The sequence below is a fragment of the Oncorhynchus mykiss genome, chromosome 30, assembly GCF_013265735.2.
Source record: "Oncorhynchus mykiss isolate Arlee chromosome 30, USDA_OmykA_1.1, whole genome shotgun sequence".
NCBI lineage: Eukaryota > Metazoa > Chordata > Actinopteri > Salmoniformes > Salmonidae > Oncorhynchus > Oncorhynchus mykiss.
This window is the reverse complement of record NC_050570.1, coordinates 5,684,856-5,703,678: the sequence shown is the minus strand read 5'-3', so window position 1 is coordinate 5,703,678 and position 18,823 is coordinate 5,684,856. Positions and strand designations below refer to the sequence as shown.

The following is an 18,823-nucleotide window of genomic DNA, read 5'->3' as shown; positions in this document are numbered from 1 at the left end:
ACTCTACATCTCACAAAGACACGGTGATTGCAAACAAAAATTTCAAATTTGGACTCATCAGACCAAAGGACAGATTTCCACCGGTCTAATGTCCATTGCTCGTGTTTCTTGGCCCTAGCAAGTCTCTTCTTATTATTGGTGTCCTTTAGTAATGGTTTCTTTGCAGCAATTCGACCATGAAGTCCTGATTCATGCCGTCTCCTCTGAACAGTTGATGTTGAGATGTGTCTGTTACTTGAACTCTGTGAAGCATTTATTTGAGCTGCAATTTCTGAGGCTGGTAACTCTAATGAACTTATCCTCTGCAGCAGAGGTAACTCTGGGTCTTCCTTTCCTGTGGCGGTCCTCATGAGAGACAGTTATCTCTAATGAACTCATCCTCTGCAGCAGAGGTAACTCTGGGTCTTCCTTTCATGTGGTGGTCCTCATGAGAGACAGTTAACTCTAATGAACTCATCCTCTGCAGCAGAGGTAACTCTGGGTCTTCCTTTCCTGTGGCGGTCCTCATGAAAGACAGTTTCATCATTTGGTTTTTGCACTTGAACATACTTTCAAAGTTCTTGAAATTTTCCCTATTGACTGACCTTCATGTCTTAAAGTAATGGTGGACTGACCTTCATGTCTTAAAGTAATGATGGACTGACCTTCATGTCTTAAAGTAATGATGGACTGACCTTCATGTCTTAAAGTAATGGTGGACTGTTGTGTCTCTGCTTATTTCAGCTGTTCTTGCCATAATATGGACTTGATCTTTTACCAAATAGGCCTATCTTCTTTATACCACCCCAACCGTGTCACAACACAACTGATTGGCTCAAACGCATTAAGGAAAGGAATTCCACAAATTAACTTATAACAAGGTACACCTGTTAAATTGAAATACATTCCAGGTGACTACCTCATGAAGCTGGTTGAGAGAATGCCAAGAGTGTGCAAAGCTGTCATCAAGGCAAAAGGTGGCTACTTTGAAGAATCTCAAATATAAAATCTATTTTGATTTGTTTAACACTTTTTTGGGTTACTACATGATTCCATATGTGTTATTTCATAGTTGTGATGTCTTAACTATTATTCTACAATGTAGAATAGTTAAAAATGGAAAAAAACCTTGAATGAGTAGGCTTGTGGTACTGTATATATGTAAAATCACAATTAGATTTCTTGCCCATATCGTGCAGCCCTACCTGATACCATGCACAGCCACACACACAGTCACACACACACATTATCTCTGATACATTATCTTGTACCACACACACAGCCACACACACACATGATCTCTGATACATTATCTTGTACCACACACACAGCCACACACACACATGATCTCTGATACATTATCTTGTACCACACACACATAGCCACACACACACATGATCTCTGACACATTACAGGTACAAACAGGTCACTGACCATCTCGAATCCCACCGTACCTTCTTCACTACTATTATTCTGGAATGAGTAAGTGTGTCCAAAACTCTGACTGGTACTGCACATATTTTACAAATATGTGAGTACAGATCAAAGCCAGACAACTGTAGTAAAAATATATTGAAAAATATGTACATCAGAAACAAAGTTTACACGAATATACTGCTTGTATTCAACTACACCGAGGGTCCTGAAAAGCAGAGGGAGCTTATGCCCCAGTCCTATGAGCTGAGGAGAAAGACAACTAAAGCACAGACATGATCTCGCTCCAGGTCGTCTTTATTGCAGTCACGCTGTTCATCTCTAGACCACACTTCTCCAGGCATTGTGACAGAGATCTGATAGTCTGTGCAGTCCAGCTGCAATAAAGACAACCTAGACCACACTTCTCCAGGCATTGTGACAGATCTGATAGTCTGTGCAGTCCAGCTGCAATAAAGACAACCTAGACCACACTTCTCCAGGCATTGTGACAGAGATCTGATAGTCTGTGCAGTCCAGCTGCAATAAAGACAACCTAGACCACACTTCTCCAGGCATTGTGACAGATCTGATAGTCTATGCAGTCCAGCTGCAATAAAGACAACCTAGACCACACTTCTCCAGGCATTGTGACAGATCTGATAGTCTATGCAGTCCAGCTGCAATAAAGACAACCTAGACCACACTTCTCCAGGCATTGTGACAGATCTGATAGTCTGTGCAGTCCAGCTGCAATAAAGACAACCTAGACCACACTTCTCCAGGCATTGTGACAGATCTGATAGTCTATGCAGTCCAGCTGCAATAAAGACAACCTAGACCACACTTCTCCAGGCATTGTGACAGAGATCTGATAGTCTGTGCAGTCCAGCTGCAATAAAGACAACCTAGACCACACTTCTCCAGGCATTGTGACAGAGATCTGATAGTCTGTGCAGTCCAGCTGCAATAAAGACAACCTAGACCACACTTCTCCAGGCATTGTGACAGATCTGATAGTCTGTGCAGTCCAGCTGCAATAAAGACAACCTAGACCACACTTCTCCAGGCATTGTGACAGATCTGATAGTCTGTGCAGTCCAGCTGCAATAAAGACAACCTAGACCACACTTCTCCAGGCATTGTGACAGAGATCTGATAGTCTGTGCAGTCCAGCTGCAATAAAGACAACCTAGACCACACTTCTCCAGGCATTGTGACAGATCTGATAGTCTGTGCAGTCCAGCTGCAATAAAGACAACCTAGACCACACTTCTCCAGGCATTGTGACAGATCTGATAGTCTGTGCAGTCCAGCTGCAATAAAGACAACCTAGACCACACCCACCTGCCAAGTATTTTCCAATCAAAGTCGGCCATTTGGAGAGGATGGATTTTTAAACAGTTGGATGGTAATTTACCATGTTCTCTTCCGTCGAAATTCACTGTGGAGTGACAGCTGTCAATCACAGGCCACGCCCAGTGGTCCTCTGTTCCCTTTCCCTCTCAAACATCCCTGTTACTGACGTCACACGACTCTCCCCTGAGTGCTGTCAAACCCAGGCCACGCCCAATGGTCCTCTGGTTCCTTTCCCTCTCAAACATCCCTGTTACTGACGTCACATGACTCTCCCCTGAAGTGCTGCCCGGAACTCTTTTCTAAACTGTTGCTAAACAGGCGGTTTGACGCAGGTGTTCAGGCTACATAGACAGATCTCCAGGGAGAATGCCAGGTCTACGGGCTGCTAGGACACGGACAGCCTGGGTACACCATTGGCATCATGATGGCTGCGTTCCTGGTCATGTGGTACGACAGGTAGAACAGGGAGAAGATTATGAACATGACTGTTAAGACAAGGGTCAGACGGAGACGTCGCCCCCTGCTGTGGTGGAGGTGTTTCTGCGGGCGGCGGCTGCTGAGGTGGCGCTCTCTGACACTACGGGTGGCAGACACACCAATAAATAGCATGAGTTGTCGCACATACAGTACCAACATTTTGGAGAGGTATTGTTTGACAGAATAGTAAACTTCTGTAAAAAAATAAATACATTTAGTCAGTCTATTCTTCCAATAATTTAAAAAGAGGGAAGTTCAGGAATTTACAACTTAATTGTACAACTTCAGGATTCTTCGCCCTGAAAGTAGTCTTCTGGGTCAGGAGAAACTGTAATCCATGGTTAGGGTTAAACAGTCACCACAAACTTCAGCTGACTTTAGCCACCACTAGCTAACAATCATTGAAAGTGATGGTATTAGAAAAACTGAATCATGAATTACAGACGGTCCTCTGGAGCTCAGTTGGTTGAGCGTAGCGCTTAGCAACACCAGGAAAATGGTTTCAATACCTAGGACCACCTGTACGCATTGACTAAGTTACATATACAGTTTCTCCTGAACCCCATAAAACTACTTTCCCGGGAGAGGAACCACCTAACATCAAGTTGTACAATCCCGTTTGAATGATTAAGGCCTTTTCTGCACAATGATTCTAAGACTCGAATCTATTGGTAATTGTTTGGCAATTTATTCACTTTACAATTCAGGCATAATACAGTCCAACAGTGAAAACTATCGAGCATACATGAGCAGTGTATCACAATTAAAATGATAGAAAAAGCCAAACAAATTAAAAACACCCAATTTTTCGAAATCAAGATCCAACATCAATATTATTTTAAATATATATATATATATATATATATTAAAAAATAATATTGATATATATATATATATTTTTACAGATTTATGCAATAAAATACATTACCAATAAAACATACAGAAAAGGACGAAAACAGATATTCAAGAGGGAAAAACATAAGAAATGAATAAAAGAGATACTTTTAGGACACACAAAAAAGTCTATAGGTCTATAGGTGATATTTTGAGGCACGAACAAGCATTAGTTTCATAGAGCCCACAGCGTTGGAAAGAACACTTGATCAGTCAAATGTGGGCTATTGGTGTTTTACATGTCACTTGATATTGTGAACACATTCGGGTTTTCTTTTTCGTACCAAACATTCTATATTAGGATGTTCAGCCTGAGATCGAGGTATAGCCAGCTATCATAAAGAAAACAATCACTTCTTAAGTTGATATTACCTTACATAGGTAGTACATTTATACCTTTGGAAACGTATCCTTCATTCAATAAAAAAAACTTTAAAAAAATACTAAAAGACGAAAGCTTATACATTTCACAATTTATTCACTGATTGTACATGCTTCAACCGGTTTTCTTAATTCTCCTTCTTTTTAGACTCTAGATTCAAGTCCAAACATATATAATTATGTGCGATTAAAAAGGTGGGATCCATTTTGAAATATATTTCATTGAATTATATCTCTTCAACATCTGCAGCACAATAGGTTGTTCCTTGGAGATAAACATTAAAGGGCTCGATTCAATCTGTAGCACTGGAGATCTGTGGTATTTAGTGCAACTGAAATGTGAAAGTAATTTGAGCCGAACATACGGTATGCAGCGTTCACCGGGAATAATCTGTTTGTACTGTCTCGTCAACTGCATTCGAGTCAAACAGCAGAAACAGACCAGCAATCAGCTAGTGTCATTTATTTAAGTGCTTTGTGCAACAACAAAAAAAAAACTATAAAATAATGTTCATCTTTCTTTTTCATCACGAACATAAAACCAGAAAATATAACCAGTCATGATGAAAGGCTAAATGCTGTGTTTTGGATGGATGGATAGAGTGAGAGAGACAGACAGACAGACAGAGAGAGTGAGAGAGACAGAGCGAGACAGAGAGTGATGTGTTTTGGATGGAAGGATAGAGTGAGAGACAGACAGAGAGAGTGAGAGAGACAGATAGTGATGTGTTTTGGATGGATAGAGTGAGAGAGACAGACAGAGTGAGAGCGATGTGTTTTGGATGGAAGGAGAAAGAGAGAGAGACAGACAGAGAGAGCGAGAGAGACATAGCGAGAGAGAGAGCAATGTGTTTTGGATGGAAGGAGAGAGAGAGCGAGAGAGGTATGGTGGTATGAGGGACATGACTAGCCCCAGTAGGTGAGGACAAGCTAAGCTTTTATTAGTGATAATGAGTGGGTAAACAAAGGCACATTAAAAAGGGATTGATCTCCTCTCTTTCATCTATCTCTCTCTCTCTCTCTCCCTCTCTCTCTCATCTTTAAAGAACAGAACACACACAGTCAACAGTAAACACCAGCTGCTACTGCCCACTCTCCTCTCCTGCCCAAATCCTGACTTCTGAAATAAGGAAATGATTGCTGAGGCCAAGTATCAGATGATATGTGAAAAAAGTAATACTTTTCCCACATCGTCTGATACTTGGACCTTGGACAGACGCTAAGTTGGCTAGTTGCAGAAGATTAGTAAATACGTTTAAAAGTTCAACTGATATTACTTCAAAATTTAACAAACTGTAGCCTCTTTACTCATTTAACAATTAATTTGTAAAAAATATTAAGGCATTTTGTCTTTGGTTGCTTATAGTATCAAAATGAACACAGTGATTGCATTGGTGTGATAGGCTGAGAGCTAGCTAAAGCTGCCTGGCGTTAACACAATGTTTGTACAGCATTGTGATTGTGAATGACCAGCAAAGTCTCATCACTTCTTCAGAGTACAATCATTTAATAGAGAGTAAACTTATAAGGGAGATGAGATATGAATATGAAATGGACATAACGATTTACAGGGAATGTTACTTTTTAAAGAAATGAGTTACGTTATAACGTTACTTGCATTAAAAGAACGGAAAGTAACTTTTGCGTTTCCAAAAACAACCCTCTGAAGAGAACGAGTACGTGTTGGTCATTCCTTCTTATGCCCAGTAGAGGGCGCACACCACCTTTGAATGGCTTGCATAGCCTAATGTCCGTAGCCTAACTCAAGTAATATTGACAAGACGCAATATCTCATTTACAATTACACATCAGTAAATACCTATATAAAACCAACTGGTCTCAGTAGGTCAGCTCAGGCTACCAATCTGTTATTACACACAGAAACGAACTGGATATTTATTAAACTATACGATCCCATTGTGTAATTCTAGTGCCATTTCCTGTATAATTAATGGTGAAGACGGAGCAGGATAAATGTCCACTCTTATCTACTGAACCTAACTTGATCACCTTGCTACGCGGTTTGTTTTTATTACAAGACAATAAATGAGAAATATCCTGGAGGCGTGTGAATCCCGCAAAGCGCCTTCAGTCAAGATTCGAGGGGTAACCCATCTGTCATTTTCTTCTACCAGTTCAAACGAATGTAAATACTTCCACAATAAAGGCTGTTGTCTTTGCCATCTCGCTAGCTAACTACCAGCTAACAAAGAAAAGGAGAAATAATATTGTAAAATTACTTATTTGAAAAAGTAACTAAGTAACGGACTACTTACATTTAAAAAACGAACGCGTTAGTTTACTCGTTACCACAAGAAAATGATTCTGAGTACTCTAGCGCATTATTTTGTAACGCTTTACCGCCCCAACACCGTTGCCATGCAAGCAGTCATGTTTCCCAGCTCCCTGCTTCCCCCATGTTGTCAGTCAGAAGGACTCTATTGCTGTAGTCTGCATCTAGTAGGCTGCATTTACACAGGCAACACAATTCTGATCTTTTTTTTCTCTCTTCCACTAATTGGTCTTCTGACCAATTAGATCAGTTCTGAAAAAAAAATCTTATGTGATAAGATCTGATGTGATTGGTCAAAACACCAATTAGTGTAAAAAAAAAAGTAAAAAAAAGAAGGAGATCAGAATTGAGCTGCCTGTGTAAACGCAGCCTTAGTATGTTAGTGTGGATGGAAGTGAATGGTGGTTGATTGAAGATGAGATCTGAAATCCCATAGACCACACATGGACAGATCTGGCACTGCTTTAAACATGTCACACTAAATGTAGTATCGTCTTGTATTTAATGATGATGATGATGATGATGATGATGAATGTGATTTATACAGCACCTTTCTACCAACAGAGGTAATCAAAGCGCTATTTCTGTGAGGTTTTCCCTCTATACCCCACCAGCAGACAGAGCCCTGACAGATCTCCCACCGTTCAGGGTAGTTTATAGAGAATCTCCTTAAGACCAGCCCAGGCCCCAGCCCAATCTGAACAGGGTCTTGTTCATGAGGCACCAAACGGAACAAAACAGACTCAAAACTGGGAATTGTCCTATCTCGGACATGTCCGATAACAAAAACGCTAATTATAAATTTCCCGTTGAAAAACGTTTTAAAAAGTTTTCCGTCGTGTGCCCTAATGAACACGAGCCAAAATCAAACGAGTGGGCGGAGGGCGAGGACGGGTGCTAGAGACACTCGGATAGCACTTCGCGCCGGGTTATGTCGGGGTAGTCCACGGGGTTGGAGGAGCAGTCATCGTTCCTGTGGCTTAGCTGGATCTTCAGATTCTCCACCTGAGGTTAAAGAAACAAAGACCCAGAAAAACACTGGATGAATGAATCTGTTTTAAATGATGTGCTTTAAATGATGTGTTTTAAATGATGTGTTTGGAATGATGTGTTTGGAATGATGTGTTTTAAATGATGTGTTTTGAATGATGTGCTATAAATGATGTGCTTTAAATGATGTGTTTGGAATGATGTGTTTGGAATGATGTGTTTGGAATGATGTGTTTGGAATCATGTGTTTTGGAATGATGTGTTTGGAATGATGTGTTTGGAATGATGTGTTTGGAATGATGTGTTTAGAATGATGTGTTTGGAATGATGTGTTTGGAATCATGTGTTTTGGAATGATGTGTTTGGAATGATGTGTTTTGGAATGATGTGTTTGGAATGATGTGTTTGGAATGATGTGTTTGGAATGATGTGTTTAGAATGATGTGCTTTAAATGATGTGTTTTGGAATGATGTGTTTGGAATGTGTGTGTTCTGAATGTGTGTGTTCGGAATGTGTGTGTTCTGAATGTGTGTGTTCTGAATGTGTGTGTTCTGAATGTGTGTGTTCTGAATGTGTGTGTTCTGAATGTGTGTGTTCTGAATGTGTGTGTTCTGAATGTGTGTGTTTGTATTATATCGGCCACCTGGTTAAATAAACTAAATGAAATAAATACATGTGTTATGAAGTGCATGTTGAATGTTTCATGAGGATAAATACCTCGTAGTTATGCAGGTACTCCTGGATGAGGTAGCGTTCCCGTTTGACCCTGGCCTTCACCTCCGCGGGAACGTCAGGAATCATCCATGCCACAAAGAACTTCACCATGAACACCACGTGCTGAGAGACGAGAGAAGACCCATCAACCAATCAAATAACTAGGAAGTGAAGAGATGGAACCCAAACGTAACCCCTGACCTCACACTGGAAATACAGTAACGACCCAAACGTAACCCCTGACCTCACACTGTAAATACAGTAACAAGCCAAACGTAACCTCTGACCTCACACTGGAAATACAGTAACAAGCCAAACGTAACCTCTGACCTCACACTGGAAATACAGTAACAAGCCAAACATAACCTCTGACCTCACACTGGAAATACAGTAACGACCCAAACGTAACCCCTGACCTCACACTGTAAATACAGTAACAAGCCAAACGTAACCTCTGACCTCACACTGGAAATACAGTAACAAGCCAAACGTAACCTCTGACCTCACACTGGGAATACAGTAACAAGCCAAACGTAACCTCTGATCTCACACTGGAAATACAGTAACAACCCAAACGTAACCTCTGACCTCACACTGGAAATACAGTAACAAGCCAAACGTAACCCCTGAACTCACACTGTAAATACAGTAACAAGCCAAACGTAATCTCTGACCTCACACTGGAAATACAGTAACAAACCAAACGTAACCCCTGACCTCACACTGGAAACACAGTAACAACCCAAACGTAACCCCTGACCTCACACTGGAAATACAGTAACAAGCCAAACGTAACCCCTGACCTCACACTGGAAATACAGTAACAAGCCAAACGTAACCTCTGACCTCACACTGGAAATACAGTAGCAACACAAACGTAACCTATGCACCTAGAATATCGCTTTTTGGGGGGGATAGATATATGTGAAGTCTCTATGGATTTAAATGCTGTAGGGAATCTTAACTGTTCTTATTTAGTGACTGACTATTAAGTAAAAATAAAGATCTGTTTTCTATTCACAGATGTAATATATTAGCACAGATACTGTAGACAGCTGGTCATGATTTGGGGACAGATACTGTAGACAGCTGGTCATGATTTGGGGACAGATACTGTAGACAGCTGGTCATGTTTGGGGACAGATACTGTAGACAGCTGGTCATGATTTGGGGACAGATACTGTAGACAGCTGGTCATGATTTGGGGACAGATACTGTAGACAGCTGGTCATAATTTGGGGACAGATACTGTAGACAGCTGGTCATGATTTGGGGACAGATACTGTAGACAGCTGGTCATGTTTGGTGACAGATACTGTAGACAGCTGGTCATGATTTAGGGACAGATACTGTACACAGCTGGTCATGTTTGGGGACAGATACTGTAGACAGCTGGTCATGATTTGGGGACAGATACTGTAGACAGCTGGTCATGATTTGGGGACAGATACTGTAGACAGCTGGTCATGATTTGGGGACAGATACTGTAGACAGCTGGTCATGATTTGGGGACAGATACTGTAGACAGCTGGTCATGATTTGGGGACAGATACTGTAGACAGCTGGTCATGATTTGGGGACAGATACTGTAGACAGCTGGTCATGATTTGGGGACAGATACTGTAGACAGCTGGTTATGATTTGGGGACAGATACTGTAGACAGCTGGTCATGATTTGGGGACAGATACTGTAGACAGCTGGTCATGATTTGGTGACAGATACTGCAGACAGCTGGTCATGATTTTGGGACAGATACTGTAGACAGCTGGTCATGATTTGGGGACAGATACTGTAGACAGCTGGTCATGATTTGGGGACATACTGCAGACAGCTGGTCATGATTTGGGGACAGATACTGCAGACCACAGAAGGAATCTAAGCATTTCTATTTAGTGACTGACTACTAAGTGAAAAGCATGAGCAGAGCTGGTTGAAATGACCGGTGGTTCTCCCGATTGACGCAGTGGTCTAAGGCACTGCATCGCAGTGTTGCGGCGGCACAACAGCCTGTGGTTCGATCCCAGGCTGTCACAACCGGCCGTGACCGGAAGTCCCATATGGAGGGAGGGCACACAATTGGCCCAGTGTCATCCGTATTAGGGGCGGGTTTGGCCGGGGGGACTTTACTTGCCTCATTGCGCTCTAGCGCCGCCTTGTGGCGGGCCGGGCGCCTGTAGGCTGACTTCAATCGTCAGTTGAATGGTGTTTCCTCCGACACATTGGTGCGGCTGGCTTCCGGGTTAAGCACTCCGGGTTATGTCTCTCCCGAGCCCGTTGGGGAGTTGCAGCGGTGAGACAAGATCATAATCATGAAATAAAAAATAACTAAATATATAATCTATTATAGATTGGGCCTCCTCATTCAAGTACGGTACTCATGAGTTTAAGAGTCAAATTTCCCGGGTTAGAGTTTCCACGCCCGTTCTCTAGGTTCTGTTTCTATGGCTGGTTCCAGTAGGGTAGCTAGAGGAGTCCGTCCTACCTCCATGATAATGATGAAGGCCAGCTTGGCAGCCAGGATGTGCCAGAACTGCATGGTGTGAGTGTACTGCTTCTCATGGCCTGGAGGGTAGCGGTAGTCACGGTACCTAGAGGACAGGAAGACAGGAGTTGTTATAAACACACACATAGCGCTTCTCATGGGCCGGTGGTTAGCGGTAGTCACGGTACCTAGAGGACAGGGAGACAGGAGTTGTTATAAACACACACATAGCGCTTCTCATGGGCCGGTGGTTAGCGGTAGTTATACAGAAAATACATACACATTAAAGATAGTCTCTCCGCTCCCCCAATACAATACTATTACTACTACTACCTACTAGTATTGCTACTAGTACTATTACTACTACTGCTACTAGTACTGCTACTAGTACTATTACTACTACTGCTACTACTACTATTACTACTACTGCTACTACTACTACTACTGCTACTACTACTATTACTACTACTACCTACTAGTATTGCTACTAGTACTATTACTACTACTGCTACTAGTACTGCTACTAGTACTATTACTACTACTGCTACTACTACTACTACTGCTACTAGTACTATTACTACTATTGCTACTAGTACTGCTACTAGTACTATTACTACTACTGCTACTAGTACTGCTACTAGTACTGCTACTAGTACTATTACTACTACTGCTACTACTACTGCTACTACTACTACTGCTACTACTACTACTACTGCTACTACTACTATTACTACTACTATTATTATTACTACTACTATTATTATTACTACTACTGCTACTAGTACTGCTACTAGTACTGCTACTAGTACTATTACTACTACTGCTACTACTACTACTACTGCTACTACTACTATTACTACTACTGCTACTAGTACTACAAATATTACTACGACTGCAACTACTACTATTACTACTACTGCTACTACTACTGCTACTACTACTATTACTACTACTGCTACTACTACTGCTACTACTACTATGACTACTACTGCTACTAGTACTGCTACTACTACTATTACTACTACTGCTACTACTACTGCTACTACTACTATTACTACTACTGCTACTACTACTATTACTACTACTGCTACTAGTACTGCTACTACTACTATTACTACTACTGCTACTACTACTGCTACTACTACTATTACTACTACTGCTACTAGTACTGCTACTACTACTATTACTACTACTGCTACTAGTACTGCTACTACTACTATTACTACTACTGCTACTACTACTGCTACTAGTACTGCTACTAGTACTATTACTACTACTGCTACTACTACTGCTACTACCACTATTACTACTACTGCTACTACTACTGCTACTACTACGGCTACTACTACTACTACTGCTACTACTACTACTACTATTACTACTAATGCTACTAGTACTGCTACCACTACTATTACTACTACTGCTACTAGTACTGCTACTACCACTGCTACTACTACTACTACTACTAGTACTGCTACTAGTACCACTACTACTACTATTACTAGTACTGCTACTAGTACTGCTACTACTATTACTACTACTGCTACTAGTACTGCTACTACCACTATTACTACTACTGCTACTACTACTGCTACTGCTACTACTATTACCACTACTACTATTACTACTGCTACTAGTACTACAAATATTACTACGACTGCAACTACTACTATTACTAATACTACTACTACTACTGCTACTAGTACTGCTACTACTACTACAAATATTACTACGACTGCAACTACTACTATTACTACTACTGCTACTGCTACTACTACTATTACTACTACTGCTACTACTACTACTGCTACTACTATTACTAATACTACTACTACTACTGCTACTAGTACTGCTACTACTACTGCTACTACTACTATTACTACTACTACTACTGCTACTGCTACTAGTACTGCTACTACTACTATTACTACTACTGCTACTACTACTACTACTACCACTACCACTACTACTACTGCTACTGCTACTACTACTGCTACCACCACACACACACCCACCTACACCTACACCTACCTGCAGGTGGTGATGACAGAGCTGTTGAACCATTCAGGGCTCTCTCCGTCATCAGGCCGGTTGTCCTCAGAGAAGCCAGAGATGTTGAACACTGACAGACTATTGTTGATGTAGCCCTTCATAGAGAGATCGTTGTCAGGGCTGTAGGCATACATGTACACCAGCCGGGGAATCATGTCTGATGTGAAGGCTACGATGAACGCCTGAGGGGTAGAAAAAGCTCGTTTAGATATTAAAATAACATTACAAAAAGTAGATGGATTATAAGCACTGAGTATAAGGAGAGTCCCATAGGTCGATGGGGCGGCAGGTAGCCTAGTGGTTAGAGCGACAGGTAGCCTAGTGGTTAGAGCGGCAGGTAGCCTAGTGGTTAGAGCGGCAGGTAGCCTAGTGGTTAGAGCGGCAGGTAGCCTAGTGGTTAGAGCGGCAGGTAGCCTAGTGGTTAGAGCGACAGGTAGCCTAGTGGTTAGAGCGGCAGGTAGCCTAGTGGTTAGAGCGGCAGGTAGCCTAGTGGTTAGAGCGACAGGTAGCCTAGTGGTTAGAGCGGCAGGTAGCCTAGTGGTTAGAGCGGCAGGTAGCCTAGTGGTTAGAGCGGCAGGTAGCCTAGTGGTTAGAGCGGCAGGTAGCCTAGTGGTTAGAGCGGCAGGTAACCTAGTGGTTAGAGCGGCAGGTAGCCTAGTGGTTAGAGCGGCAGGTAGCCTAGTGGTTAGAGCGGCAGGTAGCCTAGTGGTTAGAGCGGCAGGTAGCCTAGTGGTTAGAGCGGCAGGTAGCCTAGTGGTTAGAGCGGCAGGTAGCCTAGTGGTTAGAGGGGCAGGTAGCCTAGTGGTTAGAGCGGCAGGTAGCCTAGTGGTTAGAGCGGCAGGTAGCCTAGTGGTTAGAGCGGCAGGTAGCCTAGTGGTTAGAGCGGCAGGAGGCCTAGTGGTTAGAGCGGCAGGTAGCCTAGTGGTTAGAGCGGCAGGTAGCCTAGTGGTTAGAGCGGCAGGTAGCCTAGTGGTTAGAGCGGCAGGTAGCCTAGTGGTTAGAGCGGCAGGTAGCCTAGTGGTTGGAGCGGCAGGTAGCCTAGTGGTTAGAGCGGCAGGTAGCCTAGTGGTTAGAGCGGCAGGTAGCCTAGTGGTTAGGGCGGCAGGTAGCCTAGTGGTTAGGGCGGCAGGTAGCCTAGTGGTTAGAGTGGCAGGTAGCCTAGTGGGTAGAGCGGCAGGTAGCCTAGTGGTTAGGGCGGCAGGTAGCCTAGTGGTTAGAGCGGCAGGTAGCCTAGTGGTTAGAGCGGCAGGTAGCCTAGTGGTTAGGGTGGCAGGTAGCCTAGTGGTTGGGCGGCAGGTAGCCTAGTGGTTAGAGCGGCAGGTAGTCTAGTGGTTAGAGCGGCAGGTAGCCTAGTGGTTAGAGCAGCAGGTAGCCTAGTGCTCTCTACTGTACTCTACTGTACTGTACTCTCTACTGTACTCTACTCTACTGTACTCTAGTCTACAGTACTCTACTCTCTACTGTACTCTACCTACTCTACTCTCTACTGTACTGTACTCTACCTACTCTACTCTCTACTGTACTCTACCTATTCTACTCTCTACTGTACTGTACTCTACCTACTCTACTCTCTACTGTACTCTACTCTACTGTACTCTACCTAATCTACTCTCTACTGTACTCTACCTATTGTACTGTACTCTACTGTACTCTAGTGTACTCTCCTACACTCTACTCTATACTCTACACTCTATTTTACTCTACTCCACACTCTACTGTACTCTACTCTTCTGTACTCTACTGTACTCTAGTGTACTCTCCTGCAATCTACTCTATACTCTACACTCTATTTTACTCTACTCTACACTCTACTGTACTCTACTCCTCTGTACTCTACTGTACTTTAGGACAGCCATACTCACGTTGGTGACGACTGAGAAAACGGCAACTCCGTTCAGTATTTCCTGCCAGGCTCCGATGCTGTGGGCTTTGGCCGCTACGGGCCGGCGGAACTGGGTGGTGAACTTCCAGGCGTCCACTCTAACTTCTATAATGTTGTTCAACAGCGCCAGCAGGGGGGCCAGAGGGAAGGAGGCCACGAACAGAGTGATGAAACCAAACTGGATCACTGTGTTGGAGAGGGGAGGAGATATGATGGTGAGATACAGGGACACAGGTGTCCTCTGAAGGAGAGCAGGATATCTTGCAATGAGTATTAGATTTCTTTAGAAGGTATGGCTGTTTCTCAATTTATGTTTCTATATTTTATTAGAGGGTAAGGCTGTTTCTCAATTTATGTTTCTATATTTTATTAGAGGGTAAGGCTGTTTCTCAATTCATCTTTCCTCGATTTCTTGCACCCCCTACAGTTTTCAAAACGCAAAGGGACGTCAACGTCCCTCCCTCAGATCTCCTCCTCCAAAACATTTTAATAAGGAGGTGAAGAGAGAAGATACGAGGAATCAATGAAAGACTAATTGAGAAAGCACCTACAGTGCATTCGGAAAGATTTCAGACCCCTTGACTTTTTCCACATTTTGTTATGTTACAGCCTTATTCTAAAATGGATTCAATAGTTTTTTCCCCTCCTCATTGTCTTGGCTGTGTGCTTAAGGTTGGTGTCCTGTTGGAAGGTTAAACTTCACCCAAGTCTGAGGTCCTGAGCAAGTTTTCATCAAGGATCTCTCTGTACTTTGCTCCATTCATCTTTACTTCGACCCTGACTAGTCTCCCAGTCCCTGCTGCTGAAAAACATCCCCACAGCATGATGCTGCTGCCACCACCATGCTTCACCGTAGGGATTGTACCAGCTTTCCTCCAGACATGACGCTTGGACTGGAGATGGGGCCGGAGGGGACGGCTGCCGTCTTAACGGCTCTTAACCAATCATGCTATTTTGTTTGTTTTTTCGCGTTGTTCGTAACTTGTTTTGTACATAATGTTGCTGCAACCGTCTCTTATGACCAAAAAGAGTTTCTGGACATCAGAACTGGGATTATTCACCTCAAAATGGACGATGAGTTCTTCTTCAATGAGTCGGACGCGAGGGATATTCTACAGACACCCGATCAGGCCCAGATCCCCGTGATTCGCTGGAAAAGGAAACGTAGGTTTCGCGGAAAGAGATCAGGATGCCTTGTGAGGATCAGGAGACGAGTGGCTAATCTGCCCTTGCCTTCCTTTCTGCTAGCTAACATTCAATCGCTGGAAAATAAACGGGACGAACTGAAAGCACGTACAGTGCCTTGCGAAAGTATTCGGCCCCCTTGAACTTTGCGACCTTTTGACACATTTCAGGCTTCAAACATAAAGATATAAAACTGTATTTTTTTGTGAAGAATCAACAACAAGTGGGACACAATCATGATGTGGAACGACATTGATTGGATATTTCAAACTTTTTTAACAAATCAAAAACTGAAAAATTGGGCGTGCAAAATGATTCAGCCCCCTTAAGTTAATACTTTGTAGCACCACCTTTTGCTGCGATTACAGCTGTAAGTCGCTTGGGGTATGTCTCTATCAGTTTTGCACACCGAGAGACTGACATTTTTTCCCATTCCTACTTGCAAAACAGCTCGAGCTCAGTGAGGTTGGATGGAGAGCATTTGTGAACAGCAGTTTTCAGTTCTTTCCACAGATTCTCGATTGGATTCAAGTCTGGACTTTGAATTGGCCATTCTAACACCTGGATATGTTTATTTTTGAACCATTCCATTGTAGATTTTTCTTTATGTTTTGGATCATTGTCTTGTTGGAAGACAAATCTCCGTCCCAGTCTCAGGTCTTTTGCAGACTCCATCAGGTTTTCTTCCAGAATGGTCCTGTATTTGGCTCCATCCATCTTCCCATCAATTTTAACCATCTTCCCTGTCCCTGCTGAAGAAAAGCAGGCCCAAACCATGATGCTGCCACCACCATGTTTGACAGTGGGGATGGGGTGTTCAGGGTGATGAGCTGTGTTGCTTTTACGCCAAACATAACGTCTTGCATTGTTGCCAAAAAGTTCAATTTTGGTTTAATCTGACCAGAGCACCTTCTTCCACATGTTTGGTGTGTCTCCCAGGTGGCTTGTGGCAAACTTTAAACAACACTTTTTATGGATATCTTTAAGAAATGGCTTTCTTCTTGCCACTCTTCCATAAAGGCCAGATTTGTGCAATATACGACTGATTGTTGTCCTAGAGTCTCCCACCTCAGCTGTAGATCTCTGCAGTTCATCCAGAGTGATCATGGGCCTCTTGGCTGCATCTCTGATCAGTCTTCTCCTTGTATGAGCTGAAAGTTTAGAGGGACGGCCAGGTCTTGGTAGATTTGCAGTGGTCTGATACTCTTTCCATTTCAATATTATCGTTTGCACAGTGCTCCTTGGGATGTTTAAAGCTTGGGAAATATTTTTGTATCCAAATCCGGCTTTAAACTTCTTCACACCAGTATCTCGGACCTGCCTGGTGTGTTCCTTGTTCTTCATGATGCTCTCTGCGCTTTTAACGGACCTCTGAGACTATCACAGTGCAGGTGCATTTATACGGAGACTTGATTACACACAGGTGGATTGTATTTATCATCATTAGTCATTTAGGTCAACATTGGATCATTCAGAGATCCTCACTGAACTTCTGGAGAGAGTTTGCTGCACTGAAAGTAAAGGGGCTGAATAATTTTGCACGCCCAATTTTTCAGTTTTTGATTTGTTAAAAAAGTTTGAAATATGCAATAAATGTCGTTCCACTTCATGATTGTGTCCCACTTGTTGTTGATTCTTCACAAAAAAATACAGTTTTATATCTTTATGCTTGAAGCTTGAAATGTGTCAAAAGGTCGCAAAGTTCAAGGGGGCCGAATACTTTCGCAAGGCACTGTATATAGACAGGTGTGTGCCTTTCCAAATCATGTCCAATCAATTGAATTTATCACAGGTGGACACCAATCAAGCAGTAGAATCATCTCAAGGATGATCAATGGAAACAGGATGCACCTGAGCTCAATTTCGAATCTCATAGCAAAGGGTCTGAATACTTATGAAATAAGATATTTCTGTTTTTTTTAATGTTTTATAAATGTGTAAAGGAGAAGAAAAAAAATAATTTTATCAATTTTAGAATAAGGCTGTAAAGTAACAAAATGTGGAAAAAGTCAAAGGGTCTGAATACCTTCCCGTATGTTTTGTTCTGTGTGTCGCTGGCTGCATTACTCACCCATCTCCAGGTACTCATAGAAAAGACCCAGATGGCTAAAGTTCTGCAGGTCATGGTCCTGCTCCCAGCGGCTGTACAGGCTCTCAGGGTGGCTACGGGCTTTACGGCTCCCCCACCAGTTCAGCAGCCACCTGGAAGTATCAACACAGTGGTCAGAGGTACTGCTCTTCACATTTGTGGCTAGAATGTATAGAAAACAAAAAAAAGGGGGCAGAATCCTAAATCGAGATTCAAGTTTTACCACAAATTATTATTATTATTATTTTTTAATTTGACTCCTTTTTCTCCCCAATTTCGTGGTATCCAATTGTTAGTAGCTACTATCTTGTCTCATCGCTACAACTCCCCGTACGGGCTCGGGAGAGACGAAGGTTGAAAGTCATGCGTCCCCCGATACCCAACCAAGCCGCACTGCTTCTTAACACAGCGCACATCCAACCCGGAAGCCAGCCGCACCAATGTGTCAGAGGAAACACCGTGCATGCTAACTTTGGTTAGCGCGCACTGGCATGGCCCGCTACAGGAGTCGCTAGTGCGCGATGAGACAAGGATTTCCCTACCGGCCAAACCCTCCCTAACCCGGATGACGCTAGGCCAATTGTGCGTCGCCCCACAGACCTCCCGGTCGAGGCCAGTTATGACAGAGCCT

The 18,823-nt window shown here is 42.9% G+C and overlaps 1 protein-coding gene across 5 annotated transcripts in view; it reads right to left on the bottom strand.

The window, feature by feature from the left end:
• Nucleotides 1-3,894: 3,894 nt before the first annotated feature.
• LOC110521188 (anoctamin-5) overlaps nucleotides 3,895-18,823 on the bottom strand; it is a 78,620-nt gene continuing 63,691 nt past the window's right edge. For 4 of the 5 annotated variants that reach the window (XM_036969464.1, XM_036969466.1, XM_036969465.1 and 1 more), the window contains 6 exons: nucleotides 18,175-18,305; nucleotides 14,899-15,104; nucleotides 13,016-13,218; nucleotides 10,985-11,090; nucleotides 8,505-8,624; nucleotides 3,895-7,801 (listed from right to left, as the gene is read on the bottom strand). In XM_036969464.1, the coding sequence (XP_036825359.1) occupies nucleotides 7,694-7,801; nucleotides 8,505-8,624; nucleotides 10,985-11,090; nucleotides 13,016-13,218; nucleotides 14,899-15,104; nucleotides 18,175-18,305 (874 nt within the window). In that variant the 3' untranslated portion in view covers nucleotides 3,895-7,693. Of the gene's footprint in view, nucleotides 7,802-8,504; nucleotides 8,625-10,984; nucleotides 11,091-11,141; nucleotides 11,173-13,015; nucleotides 13,219-14,898; nucleotides 15,105-18,174; nucleotides 18,306-18,823 lie in introns of those variants that run through there. The other variant, XM_036969468.1, reaches the window with a different exon arrangement.